At 39.4% G+C, this 15536-nt stretch overlaps 2 protein-coding genes across 5 annotated transcripts; one reads left to right on the top strand and one right to left on the bottom strand.

Moving 5' to 3' along the window:
* Window positions 1-205: 205 nt before the first annotated feature.
* RER1 (retention in endoplasmic reticulum sorting receptor 1) lies at window positions 206-7625 on the top strand. 3 transcript variants are annotated; one of them, XM_068658505.1, is made up of 8 exons: window positions 223-354; window positions 2478-2557; window positions 2869-2954; window positions 3551-3655; window positions 4820-4919; window positions 5373-5451; window positions 5558-5693; window positions 6541-7625. In XM_068658505.1, the coding sequence occupies exons 3-8, from the start codon at window positions 2874-2876 to the stop codon at window positions 6628-6630; spliced, it is 591 nt and encodes a 196-aa protein (XP_068514606.1). In that variant the 5' UTR covers window positions 223-354; window positions 2478-2557; window positions 2869-2873; the 3' UTR covers window positions 6631-7625. The 3 variants fall into 3 exon arrangements, with proteins under 3 accessions (XP_068514607.1, XP_068514606.1, XP_068514608.1); XM_068658507.1 differs by lacking the exon at window positions 223-354 and adding an exon at window positions 386-844; XM_068658506.1 differs by lacking the exon at window positions 2478-2557 and having other exon boundaries at window positions 206-354.
* Window positions 7626-8159: 534 nt separating this feature from the next.
* On the bottom strand, window positions 8160-15469 carry PEX10 (peroxisomal biogenesis factor 10). Of its 2 annotated transcripts, none has more exons than XM_068658503.1 (6): window positions 15313-15469; window positions 15075-15155; window positions 14174-14580; window positions 13187-13362; window positions 12683-12818; window positions 8160-10151 (listed from the first exon to the last, which is right to left on the bottom strand). In XM_068658503.1, exons 1-6 carry the CDS (start codon window positions 15422-15424, stop codon window positions 10080-10082), a joined length of 984 nt encoding a protein of 327 aa, XP_068514604.1. In that variant the 5' UTR covers window positions 15425-15469; the 3' UTR covers window positions 8160-10079. The 2 variants fall into 2 exon arrangements, with proteins under 2 accessions (XP_068514604.1, XP_068514605.1); XM_068658504.1 differs by having other exon boundaries at window positions 13187-13264.
* Window positions 15470-15536: the final 67 nt, after the last annotated feature.

Genomic DNA, 15536 nt, shown 5'->3' with positions numbered 1-15536 from the left:
CCCCCGAGCTTGGTCACGTGCCACCGCCCCAGCGCCCTGCAGGCACCGCCTTCCCGCCCCCTGCGTGACCCCGCCCCCGGCCCCACCCGCCCAGCGCTCATTGGCTCGGCAGCGGGAGGGGCGTGGCGTGCCCGCCCTCGGTCGACCCCGCGCCATCTGCGCATGCGCTGCCTCCCCTCGCCGCGTCCTCCCGCCTTCCCCCGGTGGCCGCCAATGGCGGGTTGGCAGCGAGCCTCTCCCCGCCCCTCCCGCCGTGTCCCGGAAGCGGAAGCGGGCCGGCTGCCCTCCTGCCGCCATCTTGCGGCGGCAGAGGCGGGGGGCGGGGGCGGAAGGCAGGGCCCGGCGCGGCCGCCGGTGAGTAGCGGGGCCGGGGGCGGGGAGCGGCGACACGGGCAGGGCACGGGCAGGGGACGGCACGGGCAGCACCGGGGGCAGCCCCAGCGACACCCCCAGGCCCGGTCCTGGGGCCCCCGGGCCCGCTCCGCCCTCCCAGCGGCCGTTGCCGCACCCCGCTCCCGGGCCGCTCCCGGGCCCGCTCTGCCCCTCCCCGCGCCGCTCGTCTCCTGCGATTTATTGTCTTTGTTCTCCCCTGGGGGTTTTATTCGGTGCCGTTGTTCGGCTGCTTTGGTTACGGCGGTGCCGTGCCGGGGGTGGCTGCCCGGTGCCCGTTCCTCGGCCAGCTCCGTGCCCGTCGCTTCTGGGCAAGGCGGCTTCCGTCACGAGATGAGGGAACTCGGGCCAGCTGCAGAGCGGCTTTTCCCCGGTACCTTCATCCGGACGTTAAGGAAACCTGTGCTCGCGGTGTGACGTTGCAGCAGCTGAGTTAAATGACTTCTGGCCCCAGGTCATGGCATTTTTGACAACTGCAGGGTGCAATGACATTTGTAATGGTATTGCTATAATAGCTGTGGTTAAAAACACATAGCAGTTGGAGAGCTTGTGTCCACCCTCTTGGAATTTTTCAGCAGAGAGATGCTTTTTGACACAATTTAGTTTGGGTACGATTCTGCTTTCTGCTTGTAGCAAGCTATTCATTTGTTTCTTTTGTTAATTTCTGTGTGTCTTTCTGATCCTTGACATTACTGGTCTGGCTGGAGGGTTGGCACCACTCCTTATGCTGAACAGTGAAGTTCTGTGTCATGTTCTGAGAGAGGAATTGCTGTTGCTTGGGTTTAATTGTGCCCCCATACCACCGAGATCTGGCTTGGGTCCTTAACTGTAAACCAGCTCCGATGACAAAGATCGCTTTTCTTGATTCTTGTTTTATTACAGGCCTTCTTTAAGTAAATATAGTAAGGCGGTGAGAAATAGTAAGTGAAATTCTTCAGCTCTGTCATGTGGTGCTTTACTCTGTGCTGCTGAAACTGAGCCAGCGAGGGCTCTTCTGGGACACAGCACTAGCTGCTTGTGCTCCTTGGGCTGCTGGGGAAGAAATGCATGCAGGATACATGGGCACGTGTAATCCAATGTATGACAACTTTTTACACCAGGCAAAGTGTCTACTCCATCGGGAAGCCATGCGTAGACTCATGTACACGATCTGTCAGTGGGTCTATGTAGGTTAACAGGTTTGCAGGATGGGCATGTCAGGTCTGCTGTTAGCACAGATTTGGGGTGTACATAGCTGTAAAATGACCAGTGGGAATATGAGAGGTTTGGCATCTTTAGAGAATTGTTGTCTGATCAATTGATTGGATGTTTTTTGTTATGCCCTTATATTCCTGGACATTTCAAACCCACCCCAAATCAAGCACAAAGTGCTGCTCAGCTCATAGTGCTGAGTAATTTCTTTCCTCTGCAGTGCGGGGGATGGGGAGCGTAATAATTGCTTCCTTTTTGCCTGTGATGAAAACGTCCATATCTGTTCTGTATGAGTTTCTATTTGATTTTTTTTTTTCCTTAGTAATGTTTCACAGATCTGTGTGGTCACGTGAGGCTCTTGAGGTGCTGACACAGGAGCAAAAGTACTCCGGCTATCCCAGAGCTGTAGTCCCACCCACAGAAGGGGACTCCAGGAAGTAATGTCATGGATTACTTCTGATGATGTGGCAAAAATGATTCTGTTTAAAATCCAGTTTATTTTGCTTGGCTTATGTATTCCAGTGAATGATGAAGCTTTGTTGAGCTTGACAGAAGTGAAAAGTAAAGATTGGTAGCAGAAGTGCATACTTAAAAATAATTCCCTAAGTAACTTTATTTTTTTAACCCAAATCCAGAATCCTGCCCCTGTTGGTTTTTTTTTATGATTACGGTTGTACTTATGCATAAAACTTTTCTGCGACTGCTAAGCTGCCTGTGTTCTTTAGATAAACGTGTGTTTTGATGATGTAGGTGTTTATGGTAACGGTTTGTGTCTCTAACCACTGGTGTGCGGTTCTGAAATTAAAAAATTTTGTTGTCTAGTTACCCTGTATTTGAAATTCCCAAGCAGCTTTAAAAAGATATGTATTTATTTTGGTTTTGTTCTTTGCCTTTAGACTCTGAGGTGACAGGAGGGTGGTGCTGCAGTACATATCTCAATGCTTAGATGTTAGAAATCAGCTCCTGCCTTACCAAGGTGAAGATGTCTAACGAGGCTCATTCCTGCATTTCTGTATGGACTTTTTTCCCCTCCCTAAAATGGATCGGATCCTCTCTGGCCTTTGTAAAAATGCCCTTTTCTTTACTTTCTTGACAATTGCTTCTGGAAATGAATTTCTTTTGGAGTAAATGCCCTCTCTGTAAGAATACTTCAGTAAAAATAATTTTTCAAACAGGGTTATACAAAAGAATGTCATATATAATTGTTGGTTCAGATAATGTGCTGTGAAGTTTGAGCTTAGATAACATTTAAAACAAAAATCTGTGTGTTGTGTTTTATTTCTACAGCAACCATGTCAGAAGGGGACAGTATTGGTGAGTCTGTTCATGGAAAGCCTTCTGTGGTCTATAGATTTTTCACAAGACTTGGACAGGTTGGTTTTCTGTAGGATTTCTGTGACTACATCAGGAGAAGGTCTCAATGCAACTTCTTAACCGCGTTACTTTTTGGATCAATTGTTGAAATGCTAAAATTTGTACAGAAGGAAAAAACATTTTGAAATATTTTAGAAATAGACAACAGATATTACGATATGTAGCTTAATGGAATACTTAATGGGGGGTTGGGGCGACAATGCACAGCGATAATACGTTGCTGTCATCAAAAATGAGGAGTTACCTTAGATTCCCTGCCAGAATGGTCTTAAGGAAAGTAAACTTAAGGAAAATAAACAATGAAATACTGAGTATCTATGTCTCTTTATGATATCCTAATTCCTATGACGCTTGGGATTTGTTTTTTTTTGTTGTCTTGTGTGTTTGTTTTTTTTTTTAGCTTTTGTGAAAATAGCAAACTTGTATTTTCAAATGCTTATAGGCATGTTTATAATAAAGAAGAATGATGTTTCATGTTTTTCTCCTTCCCAAAGTGTCTTTACAAATGCTTGCTATTTCTACTGCTACCCTGTAATGTACATTATTCATTGTGCGTGACGTATTTTACTGATGTGCACTTTGTATTTTTTCCTAGATCTACCAATCGTGGTTAGACAAGTCTACTCCATATACTGCAGTGCGATGGATTGTAACTTTGGGTCTGAGTTTTATCTACATGATTAGAGTTTATTTACTACAGGTAGGAAAACTGGATTCACTGCTCAGATAGTAGTAGGTATCATTACTGTTCTATTTATTGTGTTAACAGTATTTTTGAAGTATGCTACTTTGGAATTACCGTATCATTAAAACACACTAAATAAGATAGTCTGAAGTGACACTGTGTCTTGTTGGTGTTAAACTTGCAGCCTCAGACTGAAAAATTTGAGAGTGCTTAAGAATTTATTTGATGGTAGCAGAAGGTGGAAACACTCCAGTAATTCTGATGAAATTACATAATAAAATTCTGAAAACTCTTTTGCAATTAAGTTTTTATTTTTAAAGCTGTGTAGCTTGTTCAGGAGCCAGTGGTTACTTTCTGTCATGCAAACCATAAAGAACTGTTTTTTTGGCACTTCTGTCACTGCAGGCCATCAGCAGACTAATTCTCCACTAATCAGATGTCTCCATTTCATGCCAATCTCCAATTGAGTTAAGAGCTTGACAATTATTGTTCCTGAAAACTGGAGATTACAAATTGAATGTGAAAACCATACAGATGGTAGTTAATAGGAACATTTAAGTGATGGAAGCTTGCAAAGATTATTTTAAAGATTGTTGCTTTTATGCTGTTTATACTTTTATGCTGCTTTTATGATATCTAAGTCTTGAACGTAGAAACCAGATGCTTGAGAAAAGTTTTAATTAAATCCATTAATACGTCAGAGACTTGCACTACTCATATTTTAAGGCTTGTAGTAATTACTGTTTTAGGTTTACTGTAATAAAACTTAGAAATTGTTTAGCTTACAAAGGGTGATAGATTTTTCATCTTTGCTTATTTGTATTCCAGCAAGTTTAATTAATATTTAAGTAGCTTTAAATGAAAACTATTACATGTGTTAGCTGTCAGCACACAAATATCAGAAAACATCTTAATTGAAAGAAAGGCCAAGAACTCTTACTGGGTAGATTCATAAAGGTGATTTCATCTGTTTCTAGAGTCTGAACGTTTATTTTATGCAATGAGAATATTGTCTTTTTTAGACAAATACGGAAAACTTTTCATGTGAATGTGAGGGTATAGAAAAGTGCTTCTTTGGGAAGAGGAAAAAAAAACATTGTTTCATCTTGAAAAATCAGTATCTGAAAGTAGTTTTCAGGAATTCTTTAATCTTAGTTCTTTTTTTTCTCTTTTCTTCAGGGTTGGTACATTGTGACATATGCCTTGGGAATCTACCATCTAAATCTCTTCATAGCTTTCTTGTCGCCAAAGGTAGACCCATCTTTAATGGAAGATTCAGGTACGATGAACAGTTCATTCCGCAATAATTCTGATCTTAGTTAAGCTGCCAGCTCATTTTATCTGATGGAGTAATGTTAAGTGTGTGCAATTCCAGCCTGACCAATTGCATTTTTGAACTTACAAAAACTATGCTATTTGATATTAGGAGTTGTTACAAACTTTGTCTTTAAAAAGTTTTTCTCTTTGGGGGTTGAACATGTTCCATATTGTATAAGTGTTCTATATTTATACAGAAGTTTTATGATGCTTAAATTCTCCTTGTAATGACTCACATGACCTGGCAGTGATTTTAGTTCTCTTTCTCTAATGGGAAATGAACCCTGTTATATTAACACAGACGCTGCAGTTGGATCTTTGTGTATAGTGAAAGTTGTTTTTTTAAACATTAAAAAAAGTCTGTGAGGGAGGCTGATTTTTGTTGTGCTTTTTTTCGTTTTTATGTTTTCTTCAGATGATGGTCCTTCCTTACCTACAAGGCAAAATGAAGAATTTCGGCCTTTCATTAGAAGGCTCCCAGAGTTTAAATTCTGGTGAGTGGATCTATCTGTGTAAACTTTGTTTCTGAAATGTTTGAATATCTGCATCAAATTAGTGGTGACTGGGGTTGAAGGATTAATTGTTAATGTTATTTTTAAGGCACTCTGCCACTAAAGGCATCCTGGTTGCTATGGCATGTACGTTCTTTGAGGCTTTCAACGTTCCAGTTTTTTGGCCAATCCTTGTGATGTACTTCATCATGCTGTTTTGTATCACTATGAAGAGGCAAATCAAGGTAACTTGCCAAGAACAGACAGTAGCACGTGATGTCAAAATGTATAGTTTTGTGTCAAACTATCCATCCATCCACTTAAATATACACGTGTAATAATTATAATGTGCTTATTTCATTTGAACACTTAATGCTTGAGCATTAGTTGTATATTTGCAACTTTGAGCAAATATGGATAGCAAGAAACAAAAATACTTGGAAAAAGCTTCATATACTACATATACAACGTTTGATACTTACTTTCAAATAGTTCTGATCTTAAATTTCAGTCTGTTTTTTATACAGGATGTCTCAAAATTTCTGATTCACATCCTTTTTTCAGTTACCTATGGCTGCTTTAAATAAAGAAGTCTTTTAGAGTCTCTGGTGCATTAAAAGGGGAGTTCTGAAAAATCTGCCCAAGCCAAGTGGATGGAGAGAAGGGGAAGAAAAACATAGGCAAATCATTCAGACACATTTTTAAAGAAACTACTTAAAAATTGTTTTCAAAATTTTGATTTTAAAAGGAGAAGCATTTTTTCCAGACATGCAGGGTTTTGGCTAAGTACCAGTTCTCAAAGTTATAAAGTGAAATGTAGGAAATTAATGTCTTTATATTATATCATGTCTTCTGCAATCCCCTAACCAGTAAACTTCACTGTACTCTATATGTCATTGGCTAGAACCAAATTTTATATTTAGAAGGCTGAGCCCATAGCATTATTTAAATGTCAACTGGTTTATGATTCACTATTACAATACTGAAGAACTGTTTTCATAGATGACTTCGTAATTAATTTTGTGTGTTATGAAACATGTTTGTAAACATTATCTAAGTTTCTTGCCCCTAAAAATTGTTTTTTCTTTACAGCATATGATAAAGTACAGATATATACCCTTCACACATGGCAAGAGGAAATACAAAGGGAAAGAAGATGTGGGAAAGACCTTTGCTAGCTAGAAGATGCAATCAACCTGTTGACCAATTCTACTTATAACTAAAGGAACGATTTTGAGCCATTGTAACAATGCCTTTTTTCTTCATAAAATGATTGAGTGGTGACAAAGCAGTTGAAGTTTCATTTTAAGAGGATCTTGCTATTTTTATCTGAAATATCAGTTTCTTGAAGAAACTGGCATTCTAACCAAATTGCATTGAGTTTGTCTTTTGTAAGAAGTTGGAGAAACTTTGGATAATCCCATGGATTTGGGATAACGGATTTCTTTCAGGATCCATTGCACTGGAGATTAATGGCTTTGAGTTGGATATTTTTACGTAGTTTTCCTCACTGTCACCCTGAAGTGCTGTGCACGTATGTGGAGGAAGAAAAAGTCAGGTGGCACGCACACATGATGCTGTTTTCTGCTTCATGGCCATGTGCTATTTTCATACAAAAATTCAATAGACCTAAGTAGATGCAGAATTTAAGCCAGTTTGCTAAATGCATGGTATTACTGAGTCATAAATATAAATAGGAGTAAGAAATCTACAAAATCATGGGTTTTTCAGTAGGGGAAAAAAAATGTATAGCTTCTAAAGTAACTCATTTCTGTTAGGTTTTAATGCCAGTTTCACCATTGCATCTCCTAGCAGATGCTAAAATTGGGCTCTTTCATGATGACTCAAAACTTTGTTCAAAATCTATGACCGTTTCCTTTGAGGACCTGGAGTTATAAATATATATATATATATATCTTAATTGTTATTAGTTGAAATTTCTTTCATACCCAACGGTTGCTTGATTAGCATAAGCTGACTTCATGCAGCCCCTTCAGAATATACCCAAACTGGCTGTAGGAGACAACTTTATGGGTTTTAACAAAGGTTTTCATTTTCTATGGGGAAAAAAATCAGAGATAAATGACCTGCATGTAAACTTTTTCATGTGATACAATTGCAGTTTTATTAAGTGACTTTTTAATTCCAAAATTTATTAAAAGACAGTGTCCCCCTTTGCTTGTTCTCTATTATCTTTATATATTTATATGTATAGATAGATGACAGTATTTATGGATTCTTTTCAATAGTGGTTACCCTCAGCATTTATCTTCATGTGATGCCTATTACAGCTTTTCAGGGAATATTCGCTGGCAGAAAGTAGAAAAAGATTAGCTCTGAATATTCTGAATGGAGAATAGTCACAATTTCAATAGATGCCTAATTGGCAAATGTATGTAAGGAACCCTTTTATCTGATTTTGTCAAATGAAGTCATTATGGAGTCGTGGAATTCAGTCTTTGGTAAACCTGGAAAAGTTAAAGGTAGTTTAAGTTGATATTGGCCTGTTGTTTTTCGTTTGTTTATGTGTATGTAATGTAAAACTTCAAGTTACAGTAACACTGTATCCAGAAATGGCCTAAACAAAAGTACCAGTCATGGATTTTTGCAGTTCATTGCCTAAAAACCTGAAAGTCTTGATTTGGAGGAGCTATCTTCAGGTTTCCTGGAGTCTCTGAATATGAGGGCAAATCAGGGAGAAAAGTATGGTGTTTGTTGTTTTTTTTTTGTTTTTTTTTTTAATTTATTAATGTTAAAATTAGTAACTGGGAGGATTCCTGTTAAACAGTGGGGTACTAAAGACAGTCATTGCAAATTAGAAATTTCTACCTCCACTTAATTTCTAACTTAAGTGACAGCATAAAGAATGAATGCCTTCTCACTCTTAGGTAACAGCTGTTCTTCCTTTGTGGGATTAGCACTTTTCAAACATGTATTGTAGATGACACTGAGACAACTGTATAGTTCCCTAGCTGAATCTCAGCTTGCAAAGGCCAGACAAGTTTGATGGCATTTTGTTAAACTGCTCTATTTTTACCACTTATAAGTGATAAAAATAAGTTACCCTTATAGAACACATGAAAAACTTGACAACTTCCCAGCTCCTTCTCAGTCATCAATTGCTTCCTACTTGTTTCTATGTGCAATTAATTATCTTTCTTCGCTGTTTCCCTTTGTAAGGGGATGACTGTAAAGTAGTCATTTCCTTAGCTGGTCACGTTTTGAGTCATATGGACCATTTTTCTTCTACTCTTGTCTTTACAGTTTTGAGCAGGTGGGGCATGCCTGGCAGTTTTTTGGTGTAAGAAAGGGATGGTATTGAGACTCTGAAAACCAGCTTTTGTGAAGTAATGCTGAAATGTTGGCATTATTTTTTACTGGCAACTCTTTTCATTCCACATACAGATACAATGAAACATTCAACTAGCTTTATTGGAGGATTTATAACACTTGAAGATTAATTATTAACTAGCTAACCAGGATTGCTATGGTATGAATAACTATCTTAAAAGTGCTTACTGTAGCATGCCTCCTCCCCACCCCAAGTCCATATACAGTACTGTTTGTGAAAGACTTGCTGAAACAAACTCATGATCCACAGAGGGGATTGTTTGGATTTCCCTCTCCATTTGTATTTAAGAAATACAAATAACTTAATCTTGTATATTTTCAATCATAAAATGAGAAGGTGCATTAACAATTATCTATTTTTTTTTCTCTGCTGCTCTACCTGTATAACTGAACTAGTAATAACTTAAGGGAATGAACATTGATGAAGTGATGCTGCTGAAACCCTCCTCGTTTATACTGCAACATACTGGCTTGGCCTAATTAACCCCCTCTTCCCATACAGAGGGGTAGGGGGGCTTTTGGCTGACGTCAGCTTCTTTCCTGTGTTAGGCTGTAGAAAATGCCACACAGACAAAACTTAAGCTGTGTTATAAAATTAATGTGTTATAGTTGAGCAGTTTGCTATTAGTATGCATACTAGGGCTTTTTGGAACAACACTTCTTACCTTGCTATAGACTAAATGGAATACTTGACGAAAAGCCTTGATATCAATAGTGGTAGGAGAGTGTTGAGTTTGGATGCTCCACGTTAATTCATCAGTGTGCAGAATTATCTGTCCTCTGCATTACTTTGGCCTTGCATCTGTTGCTTGTGTTGATCTGCAGTTAAACTAAGGATCTGTGTACGGCTTGTTTTTCCTCTGAAGTCTACAGCAAAGAGCAAGGCTATTGTAATGCAACAAGAGAAAGGGAGTCTTAGATACACTAGAATTTTACTGATGCCTTAAGCATGTTATAAAAAGTTAGAAAACTTGTTATTCAGACTTACATTTAGAGATTGAGAAGATGACTGAAAGTTTTCATTATCCAAAGTGAAGAATGGTATTACATTTGTGGTAGGCACTTTTTAGACATATTTTTAATATGGTCAGAACCATGTTGCAAGAAACAGGAGTAGAGGCAGAAATAGATTTATTTTGTAAAACAGGAATGAAGTGCCACCTTGTACAGGCAGTTACCGGTTTTACAATAAAGCCTTGTTCTTGGACTAATTCAAGCCGTATGACCGCTTTATAAAGGGTATGAGAGTGAAGACGCTTGTCATGAAACAAATTTTTTCTTTACATTTGGTAGTGACGTAGGTAGATCAGTTTCTGAGGATGAAACTTATCTCTGCATAGTGGACATTCTGTCTACAAAAAAAAAAGATTTGAATTAAATTGCTGTATTTAAAAGATAAAAATAAAAAAAATCCAAATACTGACTGCTTCTAGAAAATAGTGACCTGCTGTAATTAAAACAATTTTTTTTTTAAATCCAGTTTGTGATACAAGCTTAACCATGTAAAGTCTTGTAAGATAGCATAACTTAAAGAGCAATTTGAGGTGCTGTTTAAAATACACCCTTAAGCCTGTGGCTATTGTACACAGCATTCAACATCTTACCTTGAAGTAATTTCATAACCTTAGAGAAAAACCTTTTGGATTTTCACCTACGAGGAAGCCTGTCTAGCAAAATCCCTCAAATAGTCACTGTGGTTTTACTCACATACTCTGTTTCCCTTGAATATTAAGTAATGCTGCCATATATTATTTTCAGGTGTAGGTTTTCTTCCTTTCTTTGTACTTAAAATAATTCCCCTTATTTTTATTTGCAGCTGAGCTAGTAGACTGCTAGTTTCTTTATTGCCATTCTTCACCCAAAATATCTATACTACATCATACATGTTTTTACTCAAGGTGTATTACACTCCAGTCTCATTGCAAAGTTTGTTTGTTACAGAATTTCAGGCAGTCTTTCTCAGTTGTATTGTCCTGAGTCTTCTGTGCTTTTACTTGCTATTTAACAGGCATTTCCTGAAGCAGCAAGTCAAAACAAACTGGATAGATTCTCAACAATTCTTCTGGTGTCTTTTTTCTTAATTCTAGGAAGAAATACTACTACTACTTTTGGTTAATTTTGCTATTTGTGAAGAGAAAATGGCACGGCCACTATAAGGAAACATTCATATATGACAGAAGTAGTATTAAAGTATTGAAGATATTAACTGTGTGTTAAAAACTATTCTTAGCTCTCTAAAATATCTTAAATTTGTGTATCTTTGCTTGGTGAATCCAGTAGGAGAGTCAAAGGATTTCATGTTGGCACATCTGAAAAGACTAAAACTTGTAAGTGTTGTCAACGTTAAGAAAAGTGACTATACCTGAAACAAACAAAAAAATGCTGTACCATAGACTTTGAACTACTCTGGGTAAATTAGTTACCAAGTCTTTAGGGCAAAGAATAATGTAAAGATGCCATTATAGTGAAAGGATGCTTTCAAGTATGAAAGGCCACTCTCTAATGGATTTTTAATACTTCTACCTACAGCTATGTGCATCTGGGACACGTTTAGAATAGGCAACAATGCATAAAATAAGTCCTCTAACAGATTTGGCTCTTCTGCCACCTAGTACTCATACTGAAAACACAGCTGAAATTGTCAGTAGCCTTCTGCGTACTTCTATACTCAAACTTTAAAGACTGGACTTCAGTTTCCACAACTTAATGCAGGGCAATTTTGAATGCTAACTTGTGAAGTTCTTCATTAATTTTCCAGTTAGAGTTGTTATGGGAAGTGAATACTGGTCTTCATTCTAGATTACAAGAACAACTTTAAGGTGCGCAGTCCTCTAAGGGACCAAATAAGATTGAGTAAAGCCACAATGCAAAAGGATCATTACCTAAATTATTCTAATCTTTCCCTGCAACTAGATGAAACCATTTCTACCACGGCTTCTGGCAGCACTCAGGCCAGACTGATGAACACCAGCTAGGTCTTTACAAACAAATTTGAATAGACTCTGGATGTTTCCTGATGTGCATCAGGATGTTGTTTGTTTACAGGCTGCATTCTATTTTTTTTTAAATAATCTGTCCATCGTAGAACTTAAGAGCTTGTGTAAGTATAATCTTGGTGGATTTACATACAGGTCTTTCACAGTGATACTTCGACTATTGTGATTTTAGTGTCAAGATCCATCTGGGATCCTTGGGAAGTACTCTGACAAGTAGTTTAGCTGTGGTAGAATTGGACAAATACTAGTATCAGTGTCAGAAAAATTATGTAGATTATACACTTCTAAAACAGCCACAGTGATACATCAGAGTTAGGGCACAGGCATAACCTGTGAGGCAAAGCTTTTATTTTTAAGTGGTAGTTATCTTTCTCTATTGAACAGTATTTATTCAGAAAATAAATAGATAACCCCTTATTCCAAGATATCTATAAAATCCTTAATGGATGAAAATTGTTTTATTTCACTAATCAGAGCAAAACCCATGTCTTTTCATGTGTAAGAGCTAGCTCAGTTCAGTTGTAGCTTACTTCATTTTACTGGAAATTAGAACACTACCAGCTTTGTTGTTTTTGCAGCCAGAATTATAACCAAGATATATATATTTCAGATAAAGGAATTACATTTGTGTCTGACTTGCGTAGTTAGTCCAATTGCATTTCAGTGGCTGGATCAGAAAAGTGTTTACCTTATTTACCTAATCTATGTAACCCATAGTCATCCTAATTTAATAAAATATATGGGTCCTGGTAAAGCCTTGTGTGGGGATTTTGAGTGCCTTAGTGAGGGAAAAGGTATTACTTCAATAACCAGCCTGACAGGTATTTTCAAGTAGAAATTTCATAATATTTACCCCTTCCAGCCTCTATCTGTCCCTCTGTACTTACTCTGGTGTTACACCATTCTGTGATGCATTCCCAGCAGAACAGGTGGCCGCAAGGTGTGGCTGTCGTGTGTCTCCGTTCTTCCAAACACAAAGTGCAGCGGGAGTGGCGCCCAGTAGCTTTTTCCTTGGTCATATTTCTAATTAACACAGGTAGGTATTAATTTTGTGTAGCCTCTTTGCAAGATAAAATTGTTAACACAGAATCCTAAAGCAACCCCCACCTTAGAGTATTAACCCTTTTTGTGAAAGTCTTATACATAAAAGCAAAGCATGAAACGGAATGCTTAGAACAATCAGGTAAGTGTCGGATGTTACATTACATCAGGTTCTAACTCAAATTATGTAATTATTCCAAATGTAAAAAATACTGAAAACTGTAAAAATTTACTCATTTGTAAAAAAAAAAAAAAAAAAAAAAAAAAATTCCAGTGCTCTCCCTGTTCATGAAAGCTACATTTCCAACAATTGCTTGTACTGCTTTTCTAGTAAGCAAAGATCATCATACTTCTGAGGGGCCAGGCTGCGGTGTAGTTTCCATTCCTGCCTCGCTCTCTGCTTTTGTTTGAAGCTGTACATCTGAACGCTGATTGTCAGAAGAAGATGAAAGAGTGAAATTATTCCAAGAAACTTGTAACTTGATCGAATACTCTGATCTTCTGCTTGCACTCCTCCAAAACGCAGCTGCATAATGCACACAAAGAGGGATGTTTAGTTACTGAAGTTCTATGAAGCTATGCCTCTCCCTCCTCCATATCAATAAATTATTGATTTGGGATTTTAATTTCTGTCCAAAAAAAATGACATGTTTCTAGGAGTGATTGAACTGTCAGTCAGCTCTTTCTTTGTATGTCTAATGTGTCTTGGATGCATCTCCTTCAGTTAGGCTACACTTAACTGCTGTTTGTCCAAGGATCATTTGTCTTGGGTTGTCTGTTTGTCCATTTAAAGCTATTGCTTTAATCAGATTGCTGTTAGCTAGCTCTGAGCCAACAGTCAAACACTAAATTTCCACGGTGACGGGATATTTCGATCAGGGAATTATTGAGGAGTCTTGTGTCTACATGCTTCTGGGCCAGTGGCTGGGGATGCCTTTCAGAAAGACACTCCTTGAAAAAAAAATTAAGCTCATCGTACAGACATACATTATCTAAATGTGTACTTATTTTTGTTCAAAACTATTAATTATTTCCTGTGGATTTATTAAGCTGCTTTTTGTCTATCTGTAGAAGACAGGCTGGATTAGACAGTATTCTAAGGTTATACGGGGTATTAACTTGTAACAGTGCATTCACGTTCATTAGTCATAACCTTTTATCTGGAAGGAATAACCCTTCTGTAAGCTATTAAAAAGTTCCCTGTTACCCAGTCTGCACTGCTCGTATCATAATCAGCTATAGCCAAGTTCTGTATCCCTTTTACACATGCTGCATCCCAAAAGAAGCCAAAATACTGCAGTGGATATCATCTTCAAACAATAAATAGATCCACTTACGTATCTGATTCCTGCAATTCTTTTAGATAGGTGATAAAAAGTGCCATGGATGTAGAATACTGCCAGATGTAGTCGATGAAGCAAAGGAATGAATTGCTTAAGAACATACACAATTTGTAAGGCTGTTTTCTTCTGCTGTTCTGTAAGCTCCCTGACTTGTCTCTGTATCCAGTTTCGTATTAAGGTCCTGCTGGAGAAGCCAAGCGCTGGGTTGCTCTGCAGGGTTCTTGCCCCATCAGCTTCAAGCTGCAGCTCGTGTTCCAGATGCAGCAATCCCTTTTCTAAGTAATAGGGTACTACAGTATGAAGAGAAATGAAGGCGGCTCGTCGAAGAAAAGAAGGAACCCTTTTCTTGGTTGAGTCAACTTGGACGATGTTAACATATTCTTCACCCAGAGTTTGGTAACCTAAATAACACGTGTAACAAAACAAGCAGGGTAAGACAGCAATCGTAATACCATTCTCTGCATGGTTGGGCAGTGCTGACAGGCTGCTCAGATCGGAACAGATACCAGGTTTTTGCGTTTCAGAAGTAGCTGCATTTTTTGTGTTGAATGAGATGAGCGTGGTATTTACGTCAGCATTCGATATCTGCAGTAGTTTTAGGCTTAAACCAGGGTTACATTTTCACGATGTCATCCTCCCTTTTTTAAAAAGAGCACATAAATATCCAGCTTTATAAACGGTATTTGAACTCAACTTTCCGGCAATTCAGTGGTTAGTGGGTTTAATAGAAGGCATTTATAGAAAATCGACCAGAAAGTCCCACTAAAAAAAAATCACTGTCAAGCCATCTCACGCTATTTGATGGTCACCAAAACATAGCTCATACCCGGAGCAGAAAGCTCTTTTTTTACACAGAAGAAACGCTGGATTCTAAATAAAGTGCTGGGCACGTTACCTGACAAAGTGGTGAGGACGAAGTAGGCCACATCGGAAAGCAGCTCGATCTCTCTCCTCCACTCCAGCCACTTCTTAGCACCTAAGAGCAAAGCACCGTTACCCTTATTTTACAAACATTCGCGCTACGCCCAGTGCCTCTCACAGACCCCACCGCACACAAGCGGTACGGAGCTGGGGCGGGGGGGGGGGGATCCCTCCCCGCGGCCCCGGGCCCGGCAGCGCCCCCCGGGCGGTACCCGCGAGGCTGTGCAGGGCAGAGCCGGCCGCGCTCCGCAGCCCGCTGCGGTACAGCTCGTCCTTCTGCCCGCTGCGCACCACCCGCGCCGGCCCGGCCTCGGCCAGCGCCATAACGGCGAGGGCGGGAAGCTGAGGGGAAGGCGGGGACCGCGGCAGCCACCGCCCCCTGGCGGCTGCCCCGCCTCAGCCGGCGGCCGGTGCCCCCCTCAGGGGTCGGTTTTCC

The sequence above is a fragment of the Anas acuta genome, chromosome 22 (genome assembly GCF_963932015.1).
Source record: "Anas acuta chromosome 22, bAnaAcu1.1, whole genome shotgun sequence".
NCBI classification, from domain to species: Eukaryota; Metazoa; Chordata; class Aves; order Anseriformes; family Anatidae; genus Anas; species Anas acuta.
Note: the sequence above shows the minus strand (reverse complement) of the source record. Positions and strands in the feature narration are given on the sequence as shown.

What these genes read in the sequence shown, in the direction of transcription:
- RER1 (XM_068658506.1), top strand. Translation starts at nt 2,874, where the DNA reads ATGTCAGAAGGGGACAGTATTGGTGAGTCTGTTCATGGAAAGCCTTCT. An exon ending in TTTTCACAAGACTTGGACAG is followed by an intron (nt 2,955 to 3,550) that starts GTTGGTTTTCTG and finishes ATTTTTTCCTAG; the next exon opens with ATCTACCAATCGTGGTTAGA. An exon ending in CTCCCAGAGTTTAAATTCTG is followed by an intron (nt 5,452 to 5,557) that starts GTGAGTGGATCT and finishes GTTATTTTTAAG; the next exon opens with GCACTCTGCCACTAAAGGCA.
- PEX10 (XM_068658503.1), bottom strand. Translation starts at nt 15,424, where the DNA reads ATGGCGCTGGCCGAGGCCGGGCCGGCGCGGGTGGTGCGCAGCGGGCAG. An exon ending in TGCCCTGCACAGCCTCGCGG is followed by an intron (nt 15,156 to 15,312) that starts GTACCGCCCGGG and finishes CTTTGCTCTTAG; the next exon opens with GTGCTAAGAAGTGGCTGGAG. An exon ending in GAATTGCAGGAATCAGATAC is followed by an intron (nt 13,363 to 14,173) that starts GTAAGTGGATCT and finishes TGCATTATGCAG; the next exon opens with CTGCGTTTTGGAGGAGTGCA.